At 46.2% G+C, this 23,648-nt stretch overlaps 1 protein-coding gene and 1 long non-coding RNA gene across 4 annotated transcripts in view; one reads left to right on the forward strand and one right to left on the reverse strand.

The window, feature by feature from the left end:
* Positions 1–265: 265 nt before the first annotated feature.
* On the reverse strand, positions 266–8,846 carry LOC127541164 (uncharacterized). Of its 2 annotated transcripts, none has more exons than XR_007948380.1 (3): positions 8,749–8,846; positions 7,427–7,514; positions 266–469 (listed from the first exon to the last, which is right to left on the reverse strand). It is a non-coding gene; the product is annotated as an uncharacterized LOC127541164 (long non-coding RNA). The 2 variants fall into 2 exon arrangements; XR_007948379.1 differs by having other exon boundaries at positions 8,584–8,807.
* A 499-nt stretch (positions 8,847–9,345) lies between these two features.
* Positions 9,346–23,648, forward strand: part of MXD4 (MAX dimerization protein 4) — a 49,925-nt gene continuing 35,622 nt past the window's right edge. The window contains exons 1-2 of one of the 2 annotated variants that reach the window (XM_051966290.1): positions 9,346–9,459; positions 10,410–10,509. In XM_051966290.1, the coding sequence (XP_051822250.1) occupies positions 9,396–9,459; positions 10,410–10,509 (164 nt within the window). In that variant the 5' untranslated portion in view covers positions 9,346–9,395. The remainder of the gene's footprint in view (positions 9,460–10,409; positions 10,510–23,648) is intronic. The other variant, XM_051966291.1, reaches the window with a different exon arrangement.

Raw genomic sequence — 23,648 nt, forward strand, 5'->3', positions numbered from 1 at the left:
ACCTGGATATTTCAGAGGGATCTCAAACTCTCCATGTCCAAAATGAAATTCATTATCTTTCCCCTAAAGCCTGATCTTCCTTCTACCACTCCTGTTTCAGTTATGAACACCACTGTTCCTCCACTTAACCTAGATCCAAGACCTTTGGAGTCAACTTCAACTCTTCACTCCCCCTGAGATCCCCTTAGTCAGCAAGCTTTGAAGAATGTCTCTACAATATCTCCTGGTATCACAGAAAGAACCTTTTACACAGAGACAGAGAAACTGGGTTCAATTCTTTATTCTCCATGTGAATTTAGGGAAGTCCTTTGACCTCCCTGGGCTTTAATTTCCTCCTCCATACAATGAGGGTCTTGGAATCGATGACATTCTGTCCAGCTCTCCATCAAGGATCCTGTGATCTGCTATGCCTGCTGAGGCATGTGGCCACTGCTCGTGTGGCCGTACCAGGCCTTCCAAACCTGGAAATCTTGAATTAAAAAAATTAATAACTTCAATTCATGTAACTTATAATTCATGTAATTTATAATTCATGTAATTTGTATACATTTTACTTTATGCATTTAAAAATGTTATCTTGAGATCGAATTTATAAAAACAGACTGCCAAAGAGGTCTGTAAGTGATTAAGAACCCCTAGTTCAGACCATTCTAGTCTGGGTCAAGTCTGTCTTTCCAGGCTTTTTCACCTTACCCCCTCCTCTCACTCCTCCGTGTGCTGGCTTTACTGACCTAGGTGCTGATGGCAGAACACTTTCTGACTCTATGACTGTACAGGTTATGTACCATACTCCAAATGAGCTCTTTCCGCAGTCTCTCAGGACCTCTAGGTTTTTTCAGGAAGGAAGCACACAATCTCTATCAAGACGATAGAAGGGATACCATGTATACACAGTAATATTGATTGATACGAGGTAATACAAAGCAGTTCTCCAAAGATACAAGGTAATGAGATTCACCAAAAGAGAAGGCCAAACAAAGTGCTATAAAAACTCTGGGGACAGAAACATCATTTTCCCTGGGGGATTCTGATCGGAATGTCAGGGAAGAAAGCTTCATGGAGGAGGTGGCACTTGGGCTGGGCTTTGAAGAAAGAGAAAAACGTGAGGGGACATGTTCAAATAATGGGGAAAGACTAGGTAAATGTGCAGAAGTGGGGAAAAAGCAAGATGGAATTTGAGAACAATAAATATTTCAATTTGGCAGGAAAGTATACTTTGTGAAAACAGGCTAGAAAGGAAGTTTAGAGGCTGAATATAGAGGGACTTGGAGACTGGAGGTTAAGAGAGGGACAGTGGAAGATGATTTTGACAGCAATGTGAAGGATGAACTGGAAAACAGAAGCAGGGACATCTCTGGAAGGGGACCACTGCAATGTAATGATGCAGGGTACTGGTAAAGAAAAGAAAAAATGGAGACTATTTCAGATCTAAAAATTAAAATCTCTGGCAGCTGGTTGTATGAGGTAAATAAGAGTCCAAGATAACATTTAAGGTTTTCTCCAGATGACAGATATATAAGAGAGGCACCTGAGGTTCTGAGAGGAGTGGCTACAAGGTCATATAATAAATGAAAGGCTTAGCTAGGACAGAAACCCAGATAGTCCTCCTTTTTAGGTTGGTTCTCCCTCTTCCCCATTAGGCTGCCACCAAGTTCTGAATTCCAATTTAATCTTATAGGTTTAGGACCTGCAATTTCCCCCCACAATACAGGAAAGTTCTTGAGGACCTGAGTCAACAATTCTACCAACTTGTGCTGGTGGGATGAGGTGTTTGGGAACCTCTGATCAATGTTTCAGTTCTAGGCATATACCACCTCCAGAGTTCTTTAAACAGAGTTTTCAAACTTTGGGCTCCTTTAGTTTTGCTGTCTTCTCTTCTGGACTAAAATAAAAGCACTGGAATATGGGATTATTGGTGCCTGAAGCTTAGAGGATGAGATAACTCTGCACTAGGGTTTGCTAATATTGCATTAGGGCCCATGGACAATTCCTCTTATAGAGGATAAAAATAGAAAATGGCGCGACACAAATGGCCTCAACTCTAGGCAGCTGGGCCCACAGATAACTGGGGAAGATAGGAAGTTCCTGTTGAGCTGGGCAGTAGCATCCCTCCTGGGGACTGCTACTGACCATTTTGGTCATTGGGGACCTCATCAATATGAATATATTCTCCAAGAACATTGATCAGGATGCATTTTGACCATTCCATTAATTCTCTGTTGAACGTCAACCTAATGTGTTGAAGGCCTTGTTCTTATATTATCTATCTGTTACCCCTGGTAACCAGCCCACTTCTTTTTTTCAACCCTAATTTCCTTGATGATTTTTTTTTATCGAATGTGAAATATTGTTAAACATTCAATTCAACAAATGTCTATTAAGCACCTATGACACACCAAGTACTATGCTTGAGTGCAGGGGCTATGGAGACAAAACAGAAAGTCCCTGCCCTCAAGGAGCTTATATTTTACTGGAGGATACATAACACAGATAAATAAGTACAAAATATATACATTATATATAGTGATTTCAAGAGGGAGCAGGCAATAACAAGAATGAAAATCAGGAAAGTTTTCCTCTGGGATAGGGAGTGCTGGAATAGAGTCTTATAAAATAGAAATGAAGGGGAATTATATCCAAACATGGTGGGGGCCACCTATGCAAATGTTCAGAGACGGGAAAGGGAAATATGTGTATTAGAAATATGGAACAGGCCAGTTTCACTTAAACAGAGTGAGGGAAGGGCAAATCAGCCCAGAAAGATAAAGGTGAAAACTATATTGTAAGGAGCTTAAATGAAAAAGTTGAGGATTTTTGTACTTTATTGAAAAGGCTGATTCTTAAATAGGGAAGCCAGTCAACAGAGAAACATTTGTTTAACATTTATTATTGTGCTAATTACAGGCAAAGTGAATTCAAAGAAACTCAGAAAACAATTCCTGTCCTCAAGAAGCTCACATTTCAACATGTAAATGAAAAGGTTCAAGAATAGCGACATAGTAGCAAGAAGATACCAGCAGTTGAGAGATGGTGATGGAGGGGGCTTGAAAAAGGCCTCCAAAGGAAGACAGCATCTGCCCTGAGCCATGAAGAGAATCAGGGAAGCTAAGAGAAAGAAGTGAGACACACAACAATCCAGGCACTACGAGAATCTGCCATGTTCAAGGAAATGCAAACAGACTAGCATTGCTGGCTCTGGAAGTTTACAGAAGGGATCAAAGTGTCAAGAGCCTGGGAAGGTAAAAAGGGACCACTTTGGCAAAGAGCATTAGATGTCAAACAGAAGTTGAAACAGGTAGTCAATGTGGTTCAGCTGAATGGAGGATTCACTGGAATAGGGAGAGGTTTGAGGCTAGGACTGCTGTAAGAGTCCACATGAAAAGGGCCAGCCAAGTGTAGGTGGCTAAGGTCAGAGTGAAAGAAATACAGGAATAATGATGGGAAGCAGTCACTCCCTTCCTGGGGTGGGTTACCTGTTTCACTCACCCTACTCTGGGATGGCTCAGCTCTGACAGATGAGGACAGAGCCCATAAAGATCATCCTCCTGGATCCTGATTTCTGCAGACTAGGCTGAACCAAGAGTTTAATTCCAGAGTTTCTGTGTCATATGAAAGGTATGACATCTTTGAGAACACCCTGTGTTCTGTGGCAATCACCCTGTGTGATACTCCTTTGCTTGCTCAAGGGAAGACTCAAATAGTGTCTAGCCCAGAACCCCTGGGAACAGATTAATCTTTTGTCTGCACATACTTCTGGGATCTAAGAGAGCAGGGGCTTCTAACTTCTCAGTAGATGTTTACAGCCTATTATTAGACACGGCCTCTTTGTTATGAAGCAATTTTGATTTACTCATTGATTCTATAGAGTGAAAAAGTTTCCCATACCACAATCTAGTATGTAGTTTGGAAGAAACCCATTCTATAAAACCAAGACTATGTGGCTGGGATTCATTGAAATACAGTCCATTCAGTTACCCAGATGGGTAACTCCACAAATTTATACAAACAATTACTGACCCATAGAAAGAGAAGGAGCTGAAGGAGAGGAGGCCATTGACTCTATGATAACCATAGAGAGCACGACTTCCTAAGTTTTTCTATCCCAGAAGGGCATAAGTAGACAGGCAGGGTGTTTAACTGGGAAGTCAATGGGTATCAGCACCTCTGGGTGGCTAAGTGGGAAACATGTTACAGCATACTTATGCCCACCTTGTGTCTTTCCATTGCTCTGTCTATAATCTTTTTTAGAAATAAAGACACTCCATGGTTTGTGGCCACATAGCATCCTGAGAGGGAGACTGATTTTAAAAAGGCAAGTTTTTATTGTTTAGTTTCCCAAATGGAATTCAGCCTACTCTCATTTTCCTACATCTAGCTCACTGTCCCTTTGAAGTGTCTGGTCTGACAGGAAAGTACATGATATGGTTCTTATCCACTCAGTTTTACCTGTGTGGATTGTGAGGATAAGTTCTTTTGCATGAGCCTGTTTCCCCGAATTACTTTAAAACCACAGACTGCTTCTGATATATGCTTGGACGCCAGAAAAAATAAGAGAAATGACAATGGAGGCAGTGTATGGTGCCCACTCCTATGTAAACTCAGCCATGTCCAGTTCCTGTCATCTTTCCACACTTTCCGTTATATCCACTGGACTCTTTTTTTTTTTTCCTATTGTTAACATACTCTTCCGTTCTAAGATCCTTCTCACTTTTCTTCAGTCTTTTGTATCCTCCCCTGAAAAAAACTTTAGCTTTCTCCAAAAAATACTACATCTTATGGTACTTTCTCCAGTTGTGGCTCCTCCTCCCTTCCCACCTTCTGATACTTTGGGATAGGAGGATATGGCAAAGACCTTGCTTCCCAGTGCCACTGTCAGATCCCCTTCTGCCACCATCATGCAGCAGTTACCTTTCCTCCTCTGAAGTTCATTCTATCCTATCAAGATTCTTGTTTCTATCACTTATGGGCCTTCAAGTCCACTCTTCTCCTTCAAATATCCTGATCTCTAAATTCCTAAAATGTTGCGACCTCTCTCTCATTTACTTTAGTTGTAAGCATATCTTAGAATTTACCCCAGATGCTGGAATTCCTAGTTATGCCTTTAGACAAACACCTTCGGCAAAGCATATATCACCCTGTTCTATATTTTCCTATGTATGCTGATAAGCCGAAGATTGCTGAACAAAGCTATGTGATTTAATCTATCAAGCAATCTTGTATGATCTCTACATGCAAATGGAGAACTTTAAGACAGCATTTTGTTCTATAGAGCCAAATACTTAAAAAAACCATAATTGGTAGAATTTTGAGTTCCCTAAACCTCTGAATTCATTGTATGATTGTGAAGAAATAGTTTGCTATGGAAAACTGTCATAATAGCACAAACACTCCCCTCTCTAATAATAATGACATTAAATCAGTGAGGCATCTAAAGGTTTACAAAGAACTTTATATATCCAGTGATAGCTAATGTACATATAACTTTAAAGTATGCAATGTACTTTACAAATATTATCTTGTTTGATCCAATTCTGCCATTTATTAGCTATGTGACCCTGTTCAATTTATCTAAACCATATGAACTTTAATTTATCATCTTTGAAATATCTTCCCTTTCTACTTAACCTTGTAAGACATTAAATTCAATATAAATGTCTACGTTATTTCTCTAATCATCAGATAAAGTGATTGATATTCTCCTCAGTTATGGAGAATGGCTGTCCTATAGGGAATCCAAATAGAGGGGGGATTCCCAGTATGCTACAGAGTTTTCCAGATACTCTGATGTTGATTGCATTAAGTCCCAAAATACTATGGAACTGCCTGGATGAGATCCATAGCCACTCAAAAGAGACTGACCCAATCCAGTTGGGAAATATCAAGTGGATGGAGGATGTCTATAGAGTGTGACATGCATGTTGCATGTAGGTAAGCAGTCCATCATATCTTTGCCTGATCTGGAAGTGAATTGGGGGAAAGGAGAGACTGGAGTACATCATGGAAACTGCAAAATTCTAATAAGGATTCCAAACAAATGCTAACTTTTAAAATATCCATATTCTTCCAGGGATGTTCTATGGCTAAAAATCATAGCAGTGCACAATGGCTGAAAGATCACAACTGCACCTCATTCCAAGGAGAGACACAGGATAGGATTAAGAAGGTACAGAATGTTAGCATGATGATATACATCTGAGCAGAATGAGACAGGCACCATAAAAATAATTGGAAAAAAAAAGGATATAGATCAGTCATAGTACAAGTATAGAACCAGAGTAAGGCTTTGGTGTCCCCAAATTTTAAATGGATCAGAGAAAAGCCTCACATGTCAGATGATATTGATAAGGATAATGCAGCCTCACCCAGAAGAGCATCTGCATTCCCTAGGAAAGACTCTGTTTCCATACATTATGCACCTTTTGGATGCAAAACCTACATTCCTGGGGAAAGACTCCCTATCTCAAGTATGTTCCTTTCGGATGTAAAACCCAAATTGTTTTGTTTCTGTATAAGAGTAAGCCCTGAGAAAATGTCTTTTGGCAATTCTTTGACATTGCCCACTAAGAGAACATCTTGGTATCTCTCTCTTTAATAAAGTGCCTTTTCTTATCATAGCCTTTTGTGTAGGTTTCTGGCTGCGAACCCACCCTAACTTGGTGTTCTGGAGAACTAGGAGACCTACTCATTTTCCTGCCACTATCCATACCTCATCAATATGATTCTAGAGAATCTAAAAAAAAAACCATGAACAAGAATCTCACATGACAAGAAGGTATAAAGGGTAAGCAATCAGCAAATGGAGGGAATATATCAGTGAGGTTACAGACATAATATTGCATTATCATCTTCACCATAACCCTATGAGGTAATTAATGTAAGCATTTGGAAGAGGTATTAGACCTGTGATTTCATCAGGATAGGGAACTCTTAGGTGAAGGGATTTCTTTTACTGCTGCAAGGTCAATCTCTTTGAAACAATTAGAAAACTGCCTAGAATGCAAAGGTTAACTAGCTTTCCCCAGACAACAGAATAATATATGTCAGAAGCAAGATTTGATTTCCTAGCTTTGAAGTCACTTATCTATTATGCTTCTCAGGTGGGCAGTACAGATTAGTGTCCCTATTTCAAGGATAAGGGGATACAGGCTCAGAGATGGAGCTTGACCAAGATGAGCAGTGGATTTGTAATTTGAACCCTGTTTTTTTTTAATATCATGTCCAATGTTCTTCCTGCTATATCAGTCTGCCTCTACTAGAGATGATGCTAATAATACAGTAATTCCAATATCTTTTATGGACGCTGCCTTTCCCAACATGAATCAAAGCCCCTTTCTTATGCCTTTGTGGATTGGCCTTCATGAGCTGCCATGGCTTTAGATATCTATACCCTGGATCCTTTTTAATGACTAGGCCTTTCTGTACTTACCTAGGCCAGGACTACATGAAATCTTTCAAGCTGGTTAGAGCTTTTCCTCCAATAGCATAATTTTGAGGAACTCAGGATCACCTCTTTGCTGCAATAAAACCAGAGGAAGGTTTTAGTAAAGATTAATAATTGCAGTAGTGCACAATTCTGTGTCATTTTATGGATTATAAAGTTTTCCCTCAATCAAGCACTGTAAGGTAAATAATGCATAATTATGCTCATTTTAAAGATGAAAAAACTGAGGTCCAGGGAGGATAAGTTAATGGCTAACATCACTGCTCATCCCATGCTACACCTTTCTCCAATTCCCTCAATGCTAATTCTTTCCCTCTGAAATTAACTTCAGTTTACCCTGTATGTATCTTGTTTGTACATAATTTGTGGATACGACCTCTCCCATTAGATCGTGAGGGACTTGAAGGCAAATTTGATTTTTGCTTTTTGACAGAGCCTGGCTCAGAGTCTGGTACATAGTAGGTGCTTAATAATCGCTCATTGACTTTACCCCTATATGCTGCTAAACCCAACCTTTGAAACACACAAGCAACAGGAAGAGCCACCCATTGTTGGCAACATTCCAAAAAGAATCAGCTGAAAGTAAACCGTGGAATGTAAGAATGCGAACATGCTAGGGGCCCTTGGAACATGGAATGCTGGTGTTTTAAGTGACCTCAGAACATAGAACAGAGAATGAGAGAGTTGAAAAGGGTCTTAGAACAGAGAACCCTAGAACTGGGAGAGATCCTTAGAACACAGAACGTTAGAGCCGGCCTTTGTGACTTTAGAACAGAGAATGGGAGAACCCCGGGGACCTTAGAGACCATGTGGTCCGTTCCCCTGGTTGGGCAGAAAAGGAAATAGGCATTGGCTGGGTTTCAGATATAGGAGCATGGGGTCGAGGTTGCGCTCTGCCACCTCCTGTCGGTAATGACCTCGATGGAGCTTTTCCTCAGTTTCCATCTCTGTAAAATGAGGGAGCGACTTCCTAAGTGAGTCAGTCCCAAGATCCCTCCCATTTTTACATCTCTGATCCTATGAACCTGGGAGGCGTCTGTCCGAGAGCCCACCGACAGCACAGAAGCAGGACCAGAAGGCAAGTGTCCCGGGTCCAGGCCTGTCCCCAGGTGGCTCCCCTCCCCCAAAGCCAGGCCTAGCACCTGTAGCATCATTTGCGCCTGTGGGACTGTCTTTTAGGACGGGGGTCCCAGCTGATGGGTAGTTGCTTTCACAAGTCCTGTAGACCAGGAGGCAGAAGGGGAGTTCCGTCTAACGGTGTCCGCAGCGCGAGTCCCCGCCTTCCCCCACGGCCCTAGATGTCTCACCCCAGCTCCTAACAGGCCGGTTTAGGCCGGGCCACTCCACCAGCCCAGGCTTCCTTTCCTCTCGGCAACGCAGCCCGCTCCGCCCAGCTCATTGGCCAGCCTACCTCCTGCCCAGCCATTGGTCCGCTCTCCGCTACTTTACATAGCCTCCTCAAGACCAATCATCGCCCAGCACCTACTTAACATGCACTCCGACGGCCACTCAGAGAGCGCGGGGGCTGGGCCACCACGTGCTGTTGCTAAGCTTCGGCTTCTAAATTGTTACTATCGCGGCCGGCCTATAGGAAGAGAGATTCAGATCTGTCAACATTCTCTTCCCCAAGCTTAGGGGGTTCGGCCCGCTTCCATTGGTCCCGCTCACCCCTAGTTCCCGCCCCCAAACCCAAACGGCTGATTCCTATTGGTTGCTCGAGCCGCCCATCGGTCTTATGTGTCAATTTGAGGGCTGGAGCGAGAGGGTGGTGTATAGGCGACTTGGAAGTAGGCTGGAGTGTGTGAACTCGGTGCAGTTGGGCGCTCGGGGGTCTGCTCTATAGGCAGGGAGAGGAGCCAGAGCCAGGGTGGGGGGGGCTGGGTGTTTGCCGTCTGGTTTCTCTGGGGGGGGTGGGAGGGGGGGGGACTGGTGTGAGTGACAGAGCACCAAAAGTATGGAGTGGAACTCTCTGTTACTCCTCCTGGAAGCAGCCGAGTACTTGGAGAGAAGAGACCGAGGTATTCCCAGAGTTGACTCTTTTCCAGAGCCCCCCTCCTTTCCTTTCCGCTCCCCTCTCTCTTTGTTGTACGCTGCTCCCCAACCCCCCCCGGGGGGACGCCCTTTCTCTCCCCCCCACCCCCACCCCTCCGCCTGGAGCCCCGGCTCCCTCCGGTTTCCCGCTGGCTCCGAGGCGCACTGACCCTATCTGAGGTTTAGGGGTTCGGGGGAGGCGGGGAAGATACTTTGTTGCAAAACCAACCAACCAAACAAACCAAAAAAGCAACCGAAAGGAAAACTGGAGCTTCTAGAATGTGGAAGTGCCTCGGCCCGAGAGAGGCAACCTCTCTGGAAAAAACAGCCTCCCTGCCTGGGTCCCCGTGTCACGTCTCGGTGTGTCTCTCCCCCGTGTCTTTTCTCTTGATTTCCTCTCTGCCTCCGGGTCTCTCAGTCTGTGTCTCTGTAGCTGCCCGACGCTGGGAGGAGGGAGGGGCGCTCGGTGACTGTGGCCGTGGCATTGACTTCCCTTGTCTATTACGGCGTCTGGCTGTTACTGTTAAGAGCGTGTTACATTGCCTCCTGCCTGCCCCCCTCCCCCACCAAGGGCCGGGCCGTCCCTTTCCGAGCTTAGTTCTTGGTCTCCACGGCCGGTTCCCCCTACCCCACGAAAGACCGTGCCCATGAGGGTTGGGACATGCTTACTCGCCCCCACTCCATCTGCAAAAGGCCCCGTGGCCCGGGAAGAAATCTCTAGTTCTGGGAGAGGAGGGTGGGGGAAGAAATGTTGTGGAGTGTCTGTTTTTTAAAAATCTGGGCGCAGCCGTCCCGATCCGGCCGGTCAGCCAGGCCCCGAGGCTAGGGAAGAATCTGGGATAGGGAGGGTGGGGTGGGGAGAATGGGGGCAGCGGGAACCGCGCCCCAGCGCCCCCCACTCCACCCCGGCCCCTAATGCTTGTGACTTTGTCCCCAGAAGCCGAACACGGCTACGCGTCCGTGCTGCCCTTCGACAGCGAGTATTCCAGGAAAAAAACAAAGACGGCCGCCTTGGCCAGGAAATCTCAGAATAACAGGTAAAAATCTGTCGACCCACTCCGCCCAAGTCGTGTAGACCTGGTTCCGCTCCTCTTCCCACCCCCACACCACTCCAGGTGCTCGGACCGCTGCGGCCAGGACCTGCCAGACTGGAACTGGGGAGTCGGGGAAACTGCAACCTTCCTTCCACCTCCTTCCCCCTCCCTCAGCTCCTTCCTACCCCTCTCAGGGACCTGGCCCCAACCCCAGATCCCGTCGCCATTTTTCCCCTGGCCTGGGCTGGGTTGGGCTCGGCTCTGTTTTGATCTCGCACATAAACACTGCCACGCGTACAGCCTCTCTCTGCTTTGGCTCTGCCCGGCTCGATAACCCAGCAGCAGCCTCAGCAGCCTGGCTTGTCCCCCCCCTTCCCTGCCCAGCTCAGCACCCCCCCTGCCCCCAGCAGCAGTGTCTGTCCGTCTGTCCAGGGACGGATGTCACCCCACCCCACCCTTTCTAGCGCTGATGGTGGTGGGCGGGCAAGGGCTCGGGTTTGGTTGCCTGGGACACTTCTCCCCCCAAACTTCTTAGTTTTGTTTTTAAGGCAGGAAGAGTCATGTGGAAGCCCAACCCCCATGACTTTCCACCTCGGGGACTTTAAAAAACAGCCACTCGCACACACTTCTAATTCCCTCCCCTAGTCCCAAGGGTCTGGAAAAGAAATGCTCTTTCTACCTTTCTTTGTACTCCCAGTACAGTGCCTGGCACGTAGTAAGCGCTTAATGTACGTGCTGTGGACTGACCGACTTCCCCAAAATAGCAGATGCTCCAATGGAACTTGGTCAGTCTCTGGGGCTGAAAGGGCTCCAACCACGAGTTCAGTCCCCACCCCCACCCCCTTCAAGGAGGGGGAAACTGAGTCTCAGAGAGGGGGCAGGGACTTGGCCCAGATCCTGCAAGTTTGTGACATGTGCTGGGACGGAGAACTTGTCTCCTCGGGACTTCCAAGCCCCGGCTTCCCTTCCCTACCTACTCCAGGTTTGCTGTGTGCCTTTGAGGGGAAAAGCTCACATCTGGACAGTGGTTTCTGAGAGTTCCAGTCTGTAGGCAGCCCCCACCCCCACCCTTGATTTTAATTGGAAAGGGCTCCTGCTGAGTGAGGGTGCGAACTGTGCCCTCCCCCCCAGCCCCAGTCAGGGCCGGCCAAGCTCCAGGATGGGATCAGCTCGGCACTGGCTGAGGCTCCCTGGGCCTTAGCTTTGTTTGCCTAAGCAGACCGTGCCCAGAGAGCGCTGTGTACGTGCCGAAGATTCTCTTAAAGGGGCCGCGCCTTGTTACGTGGTAACTCCTCCGGGTCCTTTCTCTTCCACCACCTACGGTTGCCAAATAACGGGCCTTGGACTGAGCGTGCTCAAGCCCTGCACTTTTCCCTGTTGTCCCGCCCGACGGCCTGATCTTTTTCCTCCTTAAAGAAGGGCAGGGGAGAGTACTTGTGTCCTTTTCTTTCTGACAGAATCTTCTCTAGCCGAGGGACTTGAGGACCCCCTCCTCCTTCCCCCTCCTCCAGGAGTTCCTTAGCCCCCCTGCCCTCCAACTTTCTTCTTATAGAACTGTGTGACCCAAAGAAACAGCAAGGACCAGCCATTAGGATCAATCATTTGGGTGTTAATTAAGGGCCTCCAGTGGGGAAGGGGGGGGGAGAGCTTGGGCTAGGCTCACCTGAGCCCAAAAAGACAAAGCAAAATGGTCCCTGCCTCCAAAGAGCTTGCAGTCTAATGGGGGTGGTAATCTGAGCACAAATAATTGTATATGTATTTTTTTTAAAGTAGAGAACAAGATAACCTTGGGAAGGATAGCTCCAGCTGCTGGGGGGTGGGAGGACAAAGGGGGTGGAGAAGGATAAAGAGAGAGAAGGAAAGACTAGATCCCAGAAAGAGCCCTGTTAAGCTTTGAATACTGGCCTTAGAGTTTACCAAGAAGGAAGATGAGACAGTGTTATATAGTGATGGACCACTTAACTGGGAATTAGTCCTGCCCTGTTCTTAACTAGCAGTGTGACCTTGGATTTCCCCCTCTATAGATCTCAGTTTCCTCATTTGTACAAGAGGTGAGAACTAGATCTCTAATTCTAATCCTCACCTCTTAGAACCTATCTGAAACCAATGTGTTCTAAGGATCCAGAGAGCAGGAGGAAGTGCTGAGAGGTGGGAGTGGGAAATGGGGGATCGAGAGGATCTCACAAAACAGAGGAAGAAGGGGAAAGATTTCCTGTGACTGCCTTTTTGGAAACACCCTGGTTGAGGGTGGGGAGTAACTTTTAATGGGAAGCAGTTGTGGTAACATGGAAAGAAAACTAGATTTGGAATTCAAGTCCTATTAGCTCTGTGATCTTGGACAAGTCATTTGATTCGGTGCTTTGGCTCTTTGTCTCTAAGATAGTAATAGTGATAACCTCTATTATCTGCCTCTCTGGGTTGCTTCAAGGAAAAAAAAAATAGTGTGAAAAAAAACTTGGTAAGCTATATAGGGCTTTTTAAATGCCAGCTGCTATTATTGTTGATATTGTTATTTGTCAACATATAAACAAGTCCCTCGGAGCAGCCTGACTTTTGTTTAGAAGCTAGGGTCTGGTTACTCATTGGTCATTGGGCCCAAGCAAGCAAGGCAATGATATGATTATGTTCTTAAGACTGTGTGCGCCTGTGCGCACATGCATGTGTATGCACGTGTGCACAGGCAATCCATGTTGGCAGGGCTGGCCCACCGTGGCCCATCTGGTGCATTTTTAGCTTTCTCTTCCCCTGGTGCTTTGCAGAAGTTGGGTGTGTTTGTTCCCAGCAGCTAAATGGAGGTAGTGGATCTGCAGCAGATTTTAAAGCTTTACTGGCTGCCCAGAATGGTGACATCCACCATAGGCAGGACTTCTTCCTACAAGATCTCCAGAAGATTTTCTGCCAATCTCAGCTTTTCCATCTTATGCTTCTCTCGTGTGGTCAGATGATTTTAAAAAAAATAACAAAAACAAACAACTGCACACTGTTTGGATTCTATGAGTCTTCTTGGCGTCTCCCCCAAGCTCAGTGGGTCTTTGCGGTGGCTGCGGCTCCCTGGGGACCAGGGTTCCCACATGCTAAAAGCCACAAATGATTCATATTTAGATCTTCATCAGTACATGAACACTTTGTGTCTGGAAGAGAAACCTGCAAAGACCTGATGGACAAAATGAGGCTGGTGGGCCAGGTGATCTCCCTATTGCTGTGGGAGAGTTAGAAGCCCCAGAGCAGAATCCTGCTTCTGCTCCTTATTGTCATTTCACATCTTGGGGCCCTCTTGTCTACATGATGATTGGGCTAGACGCCATAGTTTCTGAGATTCCTTCCTGTTTTGCCGTTCTGTGTCTTGAAGGTCTTCTAGCTCTTGGGGTGAAGTTAAAGGCATAGAAGGGGTCTTGCTGTCCACCTTGTGCAGGGATTCATCTTAATCTTTCACAAAAGCAAAGTTTGGAAGACACCGACAAATGGTAAACATGTGACCAATAAGGGATCTTAACATGCTACTTTAAGGTGGGCTTATTAATGCTTTCTTCTCAGCTTACCTATAGAAGAAGTAGTGACAAGTGTCATTCCATTTTACAGATGAGGAAACTGAGGCATAATGACACAATTTTGCTTTCTCTTGCCCAATTCAGTCTGAGACAGGAACCAAGGCTAAGGCTTTTGATTCCATGGCTAAGCTATCAGTTCTGCTAGTGGCCCACCCCTCTGACCTGTCTCCTAGCTCTGCTCCTAAGCTGTAATGTCAGGGAATAGATGCCATTATAACCACATGGGCTTCCTTGGAGTGCCAGGTCTGGGGTCTTATGGGCTCTTGTGCTGAGAGACCCAGAGGCAAGATGCTTCATGGCCTTTGGGAATGAGGGCTCTCCTCAAACTCGGCCTTGCTCCCCAGGAGTCTGTGTGCCTCTGCTCAGGTCGGGTAGATGGGGGAGTTAGGCAGAGGAAAGATCTGTTTTCTACCCTCATCAATTTCCTTGAACCAGCTTGAGGGGCAGGTTCTGTTACCAGTAAAATAATTAAAGCCCAACCTGGTCCTAAATCTCTGCAAGTGTCTGGGAAGCTCCGAGAAGGAAGAGAGTTAAGTTGCCTTGGGCTAGGCTGGGCTGGTCAGGAAAGCCTCCTGGAGAAGGGGGGGGTGTGAGCCGGGCACTGAAGGTGCCTCCACTTGAACATTACCCAGGTACTGCTACGAGCAAGGTTCGGTGGTAGGATCCCAGAAGATCCGCTGAGCTGTCACATGGGCCCTCAGAGAGCTCGCAGTCTAGTGGGAGGAGGCAGAGACATAGGACTGAGGTGAAACTGAGAGATGATGCCTTTTGGTCGTGGGCAGAGAGAGGAGGGAGCCCAGGCGAGAAGAACCTTAAAGTTTGAAGGTGACATAATTTTCATTCTGATGTCAAAGTGGATAGAGCACTGGGCCTGCCTTCGGGAGTACTACTTCAAATACAGCTTCAGATACTCACTAGCTACACAGCCCTGTGCAGGTCAGTTCACCTTACTTGCCTCAGTTTCCTCCTCTATATAATGGGGATAATAATAGCACCTATCTCTCAAGGGTGTTATGAGAACAAAATGAGATTGTATTTGTACAATGCTTAGCGTAGTGCCTGGCACATAGTAAATGCTACATAAATGTTAGCTATTGCTGCTGTTGGCGCCAGGTAAGATTTCATGAACAAGGTGACCCTTGAAGAAAGGGAGTTCTCAACAAACCAAGATTTGGAAATGGGTTAGATCGACAGTGTCCCCCATCCATAAGGGTGAGAAAAGACAGACTGGAGAGGTGATGGTGAGTGTTGTTTGCCCTTCATTTTTGAAGAGGACCATGACCTCAGGGAAGTGATGCCATGACCTGCAAGTGAATTGGATTTAGGTGAGGGAGGGCTGGGCAAGGGCACCTGCCTCACTTTCCCTCCAGAGCCATCTGGGTCCAGTGGCCAGACATAGATCAGCATGACAGAGACGGGCCTGGATGCGGTGGGAGACGGCGGCCTTTTTGCCAGACAACAGGTCATGTTAGTTGGAACAAAGAACATTGGGAGGAGAAGGTGTGAGCTGCAGGACAGGCAGGAAGGAGGGCCATGGTCATGTTAAGAAGCTTTCTGTTCTGAGTATGTGCATGGTGGTTTGAGAGGGAAGAAGACTGAAGAGAGGCAGCCAGTTAGGAGGCTGTTAGAGATGAACTGTGAGGGTAGGATCTGGATGGACAGAGAAGGTAGAATTGGGCTAGTAAAGTATTTGGAGGAACATGGGCCTGGGATGTAAAGAACCCTGTTCTGTCCTACTCCACTATAGGGTCTTGGACCATTCATGCTGTGTCTGTTTCTGTAAAATGAAATGGTTAGACCAGAGGCGTATGAGGTCCTTCCAACTCTGGGAACCTCAAATCGTGGGTGGGGTAGTGGAGAGAGTGCCAAGTGGGCCTGGCTTCGAATTCTGCCCCTGCACAACCATGGTCCAGTCACTTCCCTCCCTGGGCCCAGCTGCTTCACCCGCAAAGGAAGGGGTTGCAGCTTGTCTGTGATCCTGTGTGGGGAGAGCACTGGGATGGTGAGGAGGTCAATCCTGATGGAGCAGGGGGAATTCCATGGGCCCAGACCGGCCAGATCTCTGATGGTTAGGCTGGGGAGTTAGGCCATGAGGAAATCCACAGCCAGGCGAGGGCTCCTGGAAATAGGATGGTGAAAACCTCGCAAGCGATCATTCCAGGTTGTTTAAGAGTGGGCATTTCCCCTGGTTCGTGCAGGCTGCCAGCTTACTGCAGGACCCTGGTGCGGAGGGAGAAGGGACAGCAATAACAGCGTGTAAACTGGAGCAGCTAATGGGTAGTAAGCAAGCTTGGGTCAGGGGAAGGGAGGCATTCAGACCTCGGTCTCCTCGGTAGGGGACATGTCTGAATGCAGAAAGTTACTCCCCTCAAACCCAGATTGCTTTTTTCAGTTTTGTTTTCACTTTTGCTTTGTTTCCACAACAGGTTAAGATGGTGGGGACTGGTCTGTATGAGGAAATGACTGGATTATTGTTGGGGTTTTTTAAAATAACAGTAAAACAGGAGTGAAACAGAAGAAGGTGGATGGATTCCAGGGTCTGGAGCCCAGCTTATAATTCCTGTTTTATTTTTATCCCAGCTGTGTTTGAGGATTACAGGGCAGATTAAAGACTGGCAGCTAGGTGGCGCACCGGGTACAGTGCCAGGCTAGAGTTAAGAAGACCTGGGTAACAATGTAGCGAAGACCTGGGTAACAATGTGGCCTCCTGATGCTTCTGAGCTTTGTGAGCCAAGTCATTTAAACCCACTTGCCTCAGTTTCCTCCTGGAGAAGGAAGTGGCTCATCCCTCCAGTGTCTTTGCCAAGAAAACCCTAAGTGGGGCCGTGAGGAGTCTGCTGCTATTGAAACAAGTGAACAACCAGAGAGACTAAAGAGGAAAACTCCGAAGGTGGGCAGGCGGAGCGCCTCAGATTCAGGTAACCTGAGGCTGCAGAATGAGAAGCTTGGACGGACAGTCAGGAGGCCCGGGGGAGAGGCTGGTTCTCTCACTGATGTACTTGTGGCCTTGGACAAGGCACTTCCTGGGCTTGGGCACAAGGGATTTTCATGCATGTTGATTGAAAATCAAGGCCCAGTACTTTTTCAAATGCTAAGATTCATAGCTGGAAGAAAAGAAACCTTTGCCATATTAATTATTGCTTACACTATATCTATCTGAAAACTTTTTATGTTTTCCTCATTCCCTGGGTGCAAATGTTCAAAGAACCAAGATGATGAGGGCCTCGAGTTTATTCCATGTGAAGTTCTGTGGGAGGAACTGGGAAGAGACAAGTGAGTGGGGGATGTGAGGGCCGTCTCCTTTTTGAAGGGCTATTGTCAGGAAAGAGGGATTTTCCTATTTGGCTTCGAAGGGCAGAGATAGGAGAGTGGAAGGTAAACTGAGTCTTTGTATCAGGCAAAAGCTGAGCTGTCCAAAGGTAGGCTCAGTTATCATGAGGGAGTTGAGTCCTTCTCATTGGAAGCTTTTAAGCAAATTTTTACACAGCTATTTTTAGGTGTTATAGAGGATGGATTTATAGGTGTGGGTTATTGTTTGTCCTTTATTCTCAAAGAGGACCATGACCTCAGGGGAGGGAATGCCATGACATGCAAGTGAATGGGATGGAAGCGAGGGAGACCTGTGCCAGGTCACCTGCCTCACTCTCCCCTCCAGAGCCCTCGGGGTCCAGTGGCCAGATAGAGATTAGGATGAGTAGAGATGTTCCTGAATACTGATGCCCTGTATTTGAAGTGATCTCACTGAAGTGGGAGATCTTGGCCTTTTTTACGTCCTCAAATATGAATGAGAGTGAGTGGCTGGTTCCTTTTCAAAACTGAGATTCTATGATTTTATAAAAAGGAAATTGAGATCCAAAGGAACTTAGGTCAGATCACATGGGTAGCAAATGATAAAGACAATCCTTGAACTTGGGTCTACTGACCCCAGTAGATTTTATTATTGTTTTACTTTCCAGCTTCTTAAACTGTGATCTGCAATGCCATATGGGGTCTCAACTGAATAAAACCTGCAAATTTATTATCAGTAAATGTTTGATTTATATATTTATTTTATATACCTGTATAACCGGGGTGATGCAAAATTTTCTCATATGAAAAGAGGTCACTAGTAGAAAAAATTTAAGAAGCTCTATACTTCGCTGAGGTGTTTCCTTACTGAGTGAGGCTGTAGGTGAGAAGCGCTTCAGGGTTTCTGGATGAACTTGGAGTATCAAGGTGAAACAGTTCTCCCTTCCTGATCCCATGGTTAGATTTCTCCAATTGTACTTATGTCCTCTGTTACTGAACTTTGGAAGCACCAAGGGATAGTCAGAAATGCCAGGAGGCTGGGGGCCTTGGGTTTGAGTCATGGATTTGCTACTTTCCCACACCGGGCCTCAGTCTCCCCACTTGAACAATGAGGGTTTTGGCTTAGAACGTACCTGACCTAAAAACCACGTGCCTGGGATCAGCTGTGAGCCTCTGTTGGCAGAGGAGAGAGACATTCAGGAAGTGGGAACAGGGAGCACTATTGATCATTTCAAAGAGGCTGACAAAGAGAGACCTTAGAATATAGAACTATTGGAACTGAAGGAGTTCTTGAAAGCCGCCTCATCCAACCATTTTATTTTGCAAATGGGAAAACTGAGGCAGAGGGAGGGAAAGTAACTTATTCAAGAACAAAGTATTCATTCAGAGCTGGGATTTGAATCCAGGACTCTGCCTGCCATATAGCTTTCCCCCAACCTTTTCCCACAATGCCATGATTTGTCAGAGGTGGAATTGTAAAGGATGTCTGAGTGTTTGGTAGCTGCAGTTTTGTGAGCTCTGAAAATTTATGGTGATGTGGCTCTATCCAGAAGCAGCATGGTACAGAGTGGGGGGGGGAGGGTCTTAGATTTGGAACCAGGGAACACGTGGCTTCCCATCCAAGCTCTGAGTAGCTCAGAGGAGCTTAGATGGAGACTGAGATTTTCAAGAGCATCTCATTTTCCAGAATAGGAAAATGAGGCCAGAGGGACTCGGTAATATTTTTCCTAAAGTCACATGGGAAGAAAATGGAAAATCAAGGTATTTGAACCTAGGCCCTGACACTCCAAATCCATCACTTTCCCCATTGTTTCACAGTGCCTTCCTGGTAGTTCCCTCCAAACCACTGAACCTCAGTTTCCCCATCTGTAAAATGGAGAGCGTGCTATATACTTTTATGTGCTCTAGAAATCTGAGTGGTGGCTGTTTGCTCACACTGGGGAAGAGAGGTTGGTAAGATAGCAAGGAATCGAGGCAAGCCATTTCTCAAGAGATGGAAATTGAATGAGTTCTAGTAAACAGGACTCCCTGCAGCTGGGAGATAACTGTAGTGGTCAATTCTATTTCCGGGCTCACGTCATGATGACTATAAACCCCTCCCCCTCCTTTAAGTTTCTGTTTTCTAAGCCAAGGGGAGGAGAGAAAGCCCAGAGGAGGACGGCCCCTGGTGGATGTTGCTCAACCTGTGCAGCCTGCTGGAAAGAGCAGGAAGCCAGGGGGGCTATTCTCCCCAGTGAAGCAGGGGTGGGGAGGGGTGCCCTCATACAGGCAGGGACCAGACACAGCAGTGGGCAGGGAGGCATGTGGCAGGACTGGCCTGAAAGGGATTCTTCTTCATAACAACAGCAACAATAATTAATTGGAATAATGATTATATTCCTATTATGTTATTTTGCTTATTATTATTATTATAGTAACCATATAGTTCCTACAATATGCCAGACTCTGTTCTGAGCCAAGTGTCACCTCATTTGACCCTCACAACCACCCTAGGAGGTAGGTGCTATGATCCCTATTTTATAGGTGAGGAAACTGAAGCAAACAGGTTTTAGTGGCTCAGTGGTTAAATAGCGAGGAAATGTGTCAGGCTCCAGGGCTTGAGCTCCAGGTCCGGTGCTCTGTCCCCTGAGCCATCTGGCTGCCTCCCAGAATGTCACAGTGGGAAGGCCCTTGGAGATCATCTGCCCCAAACCCTGACTTTGTGGCCAAGGACACTGGGGCCCAGAGAAAGGGAAGTCTCCCCACTCCCAAGTCCAACAAGCCTCCTGCTTCCAAGCCTCTCTGTGTCACCACTTGCTTGTGGCTCTTCATGTGGAGAGCCCCACGGCAGAAGGGCCGGACGAGGATCCATCAAAGCATCTTTGGCAGGGTTAGGCATCAGTCTTGATAGAAAGGCAGCAGATTAGGAGTCCAGGCACCCAGGCTCAAATCCCCATTCTTTCGCTTAGCAGTTGTGTGCCCAATGGGAAGTTAGGTCCTCTTGGAGAGTGGGGACCTTAGTTTTCCCTCGTCTGTACAATGAGGGTGATGATTCCTACCCTCATTCCTAAGGTCATGCCAGGACCAGATGTGCCTAGTGGTCCTTTTGCAGCTCTCAAGTTCCCTAAGTAATACTATCTCCTTTTCTGGCATACTTCTTCAATGGAAAGAAACAACTGTCTGGGACATGTTTGGGGTTGGTTGGGGGACAGCTCATGCACAGGGAAAGCAGTCAGAGTCCATCATTTTAGAATGAGGTGTTTTATGTTCAGTTGCCAATCTAGACCCTCAGGAAGGCAAACTCTGAACAGGCACTTTGTGCTTTGTGAAGGCAGTAACGTCAGATTAAAATAGGCACAGTTTTTCCACAATGCCCCTTTCACTTGCTCTTGACCCATTGAAATTTCCCTAACCTTCAGGGCCCAGCTCAAGCTTCACCTCCTCCAGGAAGCCTTTCCTGACCCCATCAGCCTATGGAGATCTCTCTCACTCTTACTCTCAGAATGCTTTCTGTGTGGATTGCTAATTCTACACTTTTTTGGCACCTTGGCTTTTTCTCTCCTAGCAAACCATGAAGTTCCCAAGGATAGGTAGGGGCTGGATATTGACACTTCCCATTTCTGCAGGACTTTTAGAAGCTGTTATAATAATAATAAAGATGATAATTTATTGATTTATTCAGTTTACACTTTCTACACAATAACCTTGTGAGCTAGGGAGTAAAAATTATTTTTGCCCCCATTGACAGATGACAAAATTGAGGGGAAAGAAATATGTTTGTAATCAGTGGGCAGCAGAGATGGGACTCAGACCCAGGTTTCTGCCTTCTTACATCTCCCTAATTCCCATGAGGCTTAAAGTAAGTCACCAGACACAGGTGCAATAAATGCTCATTGGTCAGTTAGTCGAAGAGGTTGCCAAATAAGATAAGGCACTTCCTACATGAAGTAGACTATACTCTTTCCTACCCTCAGATCTTTAAAAAACATTTTGTTGATATTTTTTATTTTCACATCCCTTTTATTTACAAATCTCTTCCTATCCTGTGAGCCATCCTTTGTGCCAAATTTTTTTTAAATATTTTTTTAAAAAGAAAAAATGGTTAGCATTTATATAATATTCAGAGGTCTGCAAAGTGATTTACAAATATTTCACTTGATCCTCATGAGGAGAATCTGGCAGGTAGGTGCTATTATTGTGCCTATATCACAGTTGAGGAAACCGAGGCAGTCAACAGTGAAACGACTTGCCCAAAATAAGTGAGTGGGACTGAATTTTAACTCGGGTCTAATTGAGATCAGGTATATCCTTTGTGCCACCTATGTGCTGGTGTACCTCTTGAATAAAGAGAGAAAGGCTTAACAAACTTGGTTGATCATGTTTTGATGAAGTTGCAAGGGACTGCTCTTCAGGTAGTCTGAGATGGTCAGGGGTTTTTCCTTTCTTTTTTCTAGGTCCATTCTAAAAAGGAAGGAGGGAATGAATAGAGTATATAGTAAATGAGTGTGGTCAATAGCCAAAATTTCTGGTCTCAGGGGTGTTGAAAGCAGGCACTGCCACGTCTGAAAAACCATGGCCCTATTTTAGAGGGTGATGGAACTGGAAGGCCTTCAAGGTTTTTCCATCTGATAGTCCATAATTGTGGGATGGAAAATCCTCGAAGAGTGTGTGTTTGGTAGAGCATGGAAAGGAAGCAGTCACAGTCTGTGTAGGAGACCAGAACATGGTCATTCTGATAAAGGGAGGGAACAGAAGCATGAATTGTGAGTCAGGAGGCTGCCATGATTTTGGCAAGCTGGCTGGTGCTGCTTGGGCCATACCTCCTCCAGCCTCTGTTTCTTTGTTTCTAAATTATCTTGCCAGCTGCAGAGAATTTTGGTGAAGATCAGATAAAGAATGGGTGGGAAAGCCCCATTTGAAGATCCGGCTGTGGCTACTATTCCTAATAGTTGCCTCCTCTGCTGTTGGCTCAGGCCTTCCTTAGGCCTTGGGAGGGAGGGAGGAAAGGAAGGGAGAAGAGGACACAGCTGGCTCCCTTTGGGAGTTGTGTGCCTGAAAGACAAAGTTTCTCTTACACACACAGCTCTGAGTTAACACTTCAGAGCCACAGGAAGCCGAAAAAAGGAGAAATCCCTCCCTAGGAAGACTTCCTAGAGGAAACAGGACTGAGCTGAGCCCTGAAGGTCAGGACAGCCTCGGAGGCGAGGAGAAGAATGCGCATTTCAGGAGGGAGAATGGTGAAAGAAGCAGTGGGTGTAGGGCAAGAGGAGACACCTTGAGGATGGGGGTGGGAGGGTGTGTGGTAGGGAGCTTTTAGGGGGGAGAGAAAGGTGACAGCCACATTATGAAAGACCATGAAGCAGGCCCAAGAATTTGCGTTTGGGTGGGAATAAACATTGAATATACACCTGTTGTATGCACAGTACAGTATCAGGACTGCTGCTCCTATTCTCAGGGAGTTTCAATTTACTTGGAGGATTAGACAGGTGCAAACAGAAATCTTGTTATTGTCAAAACTGTGAGAGAGAAGTGTCAGAAGTATGAAATGGTGTTGGGAAAGGTCCTCCCCGGTATAGAGCAGGAGTCAGTCATGGAAGGTGAAGCCTGGAGCAAAGCGGCCTTATGGATTCAGGAACCTTACCGCTGTACAGACAGGCTCGAGGGGACCTCCAGATTGTCCTCTTCCTGCGGCAGGGCAGAGGGGGCCAGACTGGGTGACGTGGCAAATATTGACCCCTACTTAGTATAGGGTTCACAGCCACACAATGCCCTGGAGAGGCATCTCCATATAAAACCTATGTTTTATAGGTGAGGGAACTGAGACCTAGAGGCAAAGTGATTGCTCAAAGTCCCACAAGTAGTAAGTATAAGGGATTATTAATGTTCATAGTGTAATTCAATTATAGTTGCATATGTTATTATATAATATTTTATTATTAATAGTCCTATTGCTGTAGCACTCTGAGGTTTTCAGACAACTGCAAGCAGTTGAATAAGTATCTGTTCTGTGCCAAGATCTATGCTAAGCACTGGGATACAAACGTTCCAAATAAACCAGACCCTGCCTTCCCCAAAGGCATAACATGATCATGGGCTTGTAGGCCCAGAGTGGGGGGCCCTTGGAAGCCATCTGGTCAAATCCCATCGTTTTACGGATGGGAAAACCAAGCCCCAGTGCTGAGGCTCACACAGGTAGTGAAGGACAAAGATGTGATTTGAACCCAGGTCTTTTGACTTCGGTGCTGGTGTTCTTTTGACTCATCAGCCTTGTGAAGGAAAAGAGTCAAGTATCATTATCACCATTTTAAAGTTGAGGAAACTGAGTCT

This window comes from Antechinus flavipes, chromosome 6, assembly GCF_016432865.1.
Source record: "Antechinus flavipes isolate AdamAnt ecotype Samford, QLD, Australia chromosome 6, AdamAnt_v2, whole genome shotgun sequence".
Taxonomy (NCBI): Eukaryota; Metazoa; Chordata; class Mammalia; order Dasyuromorphia; family Dasyuridae; genus Antechinus; species Antechinus flavipes.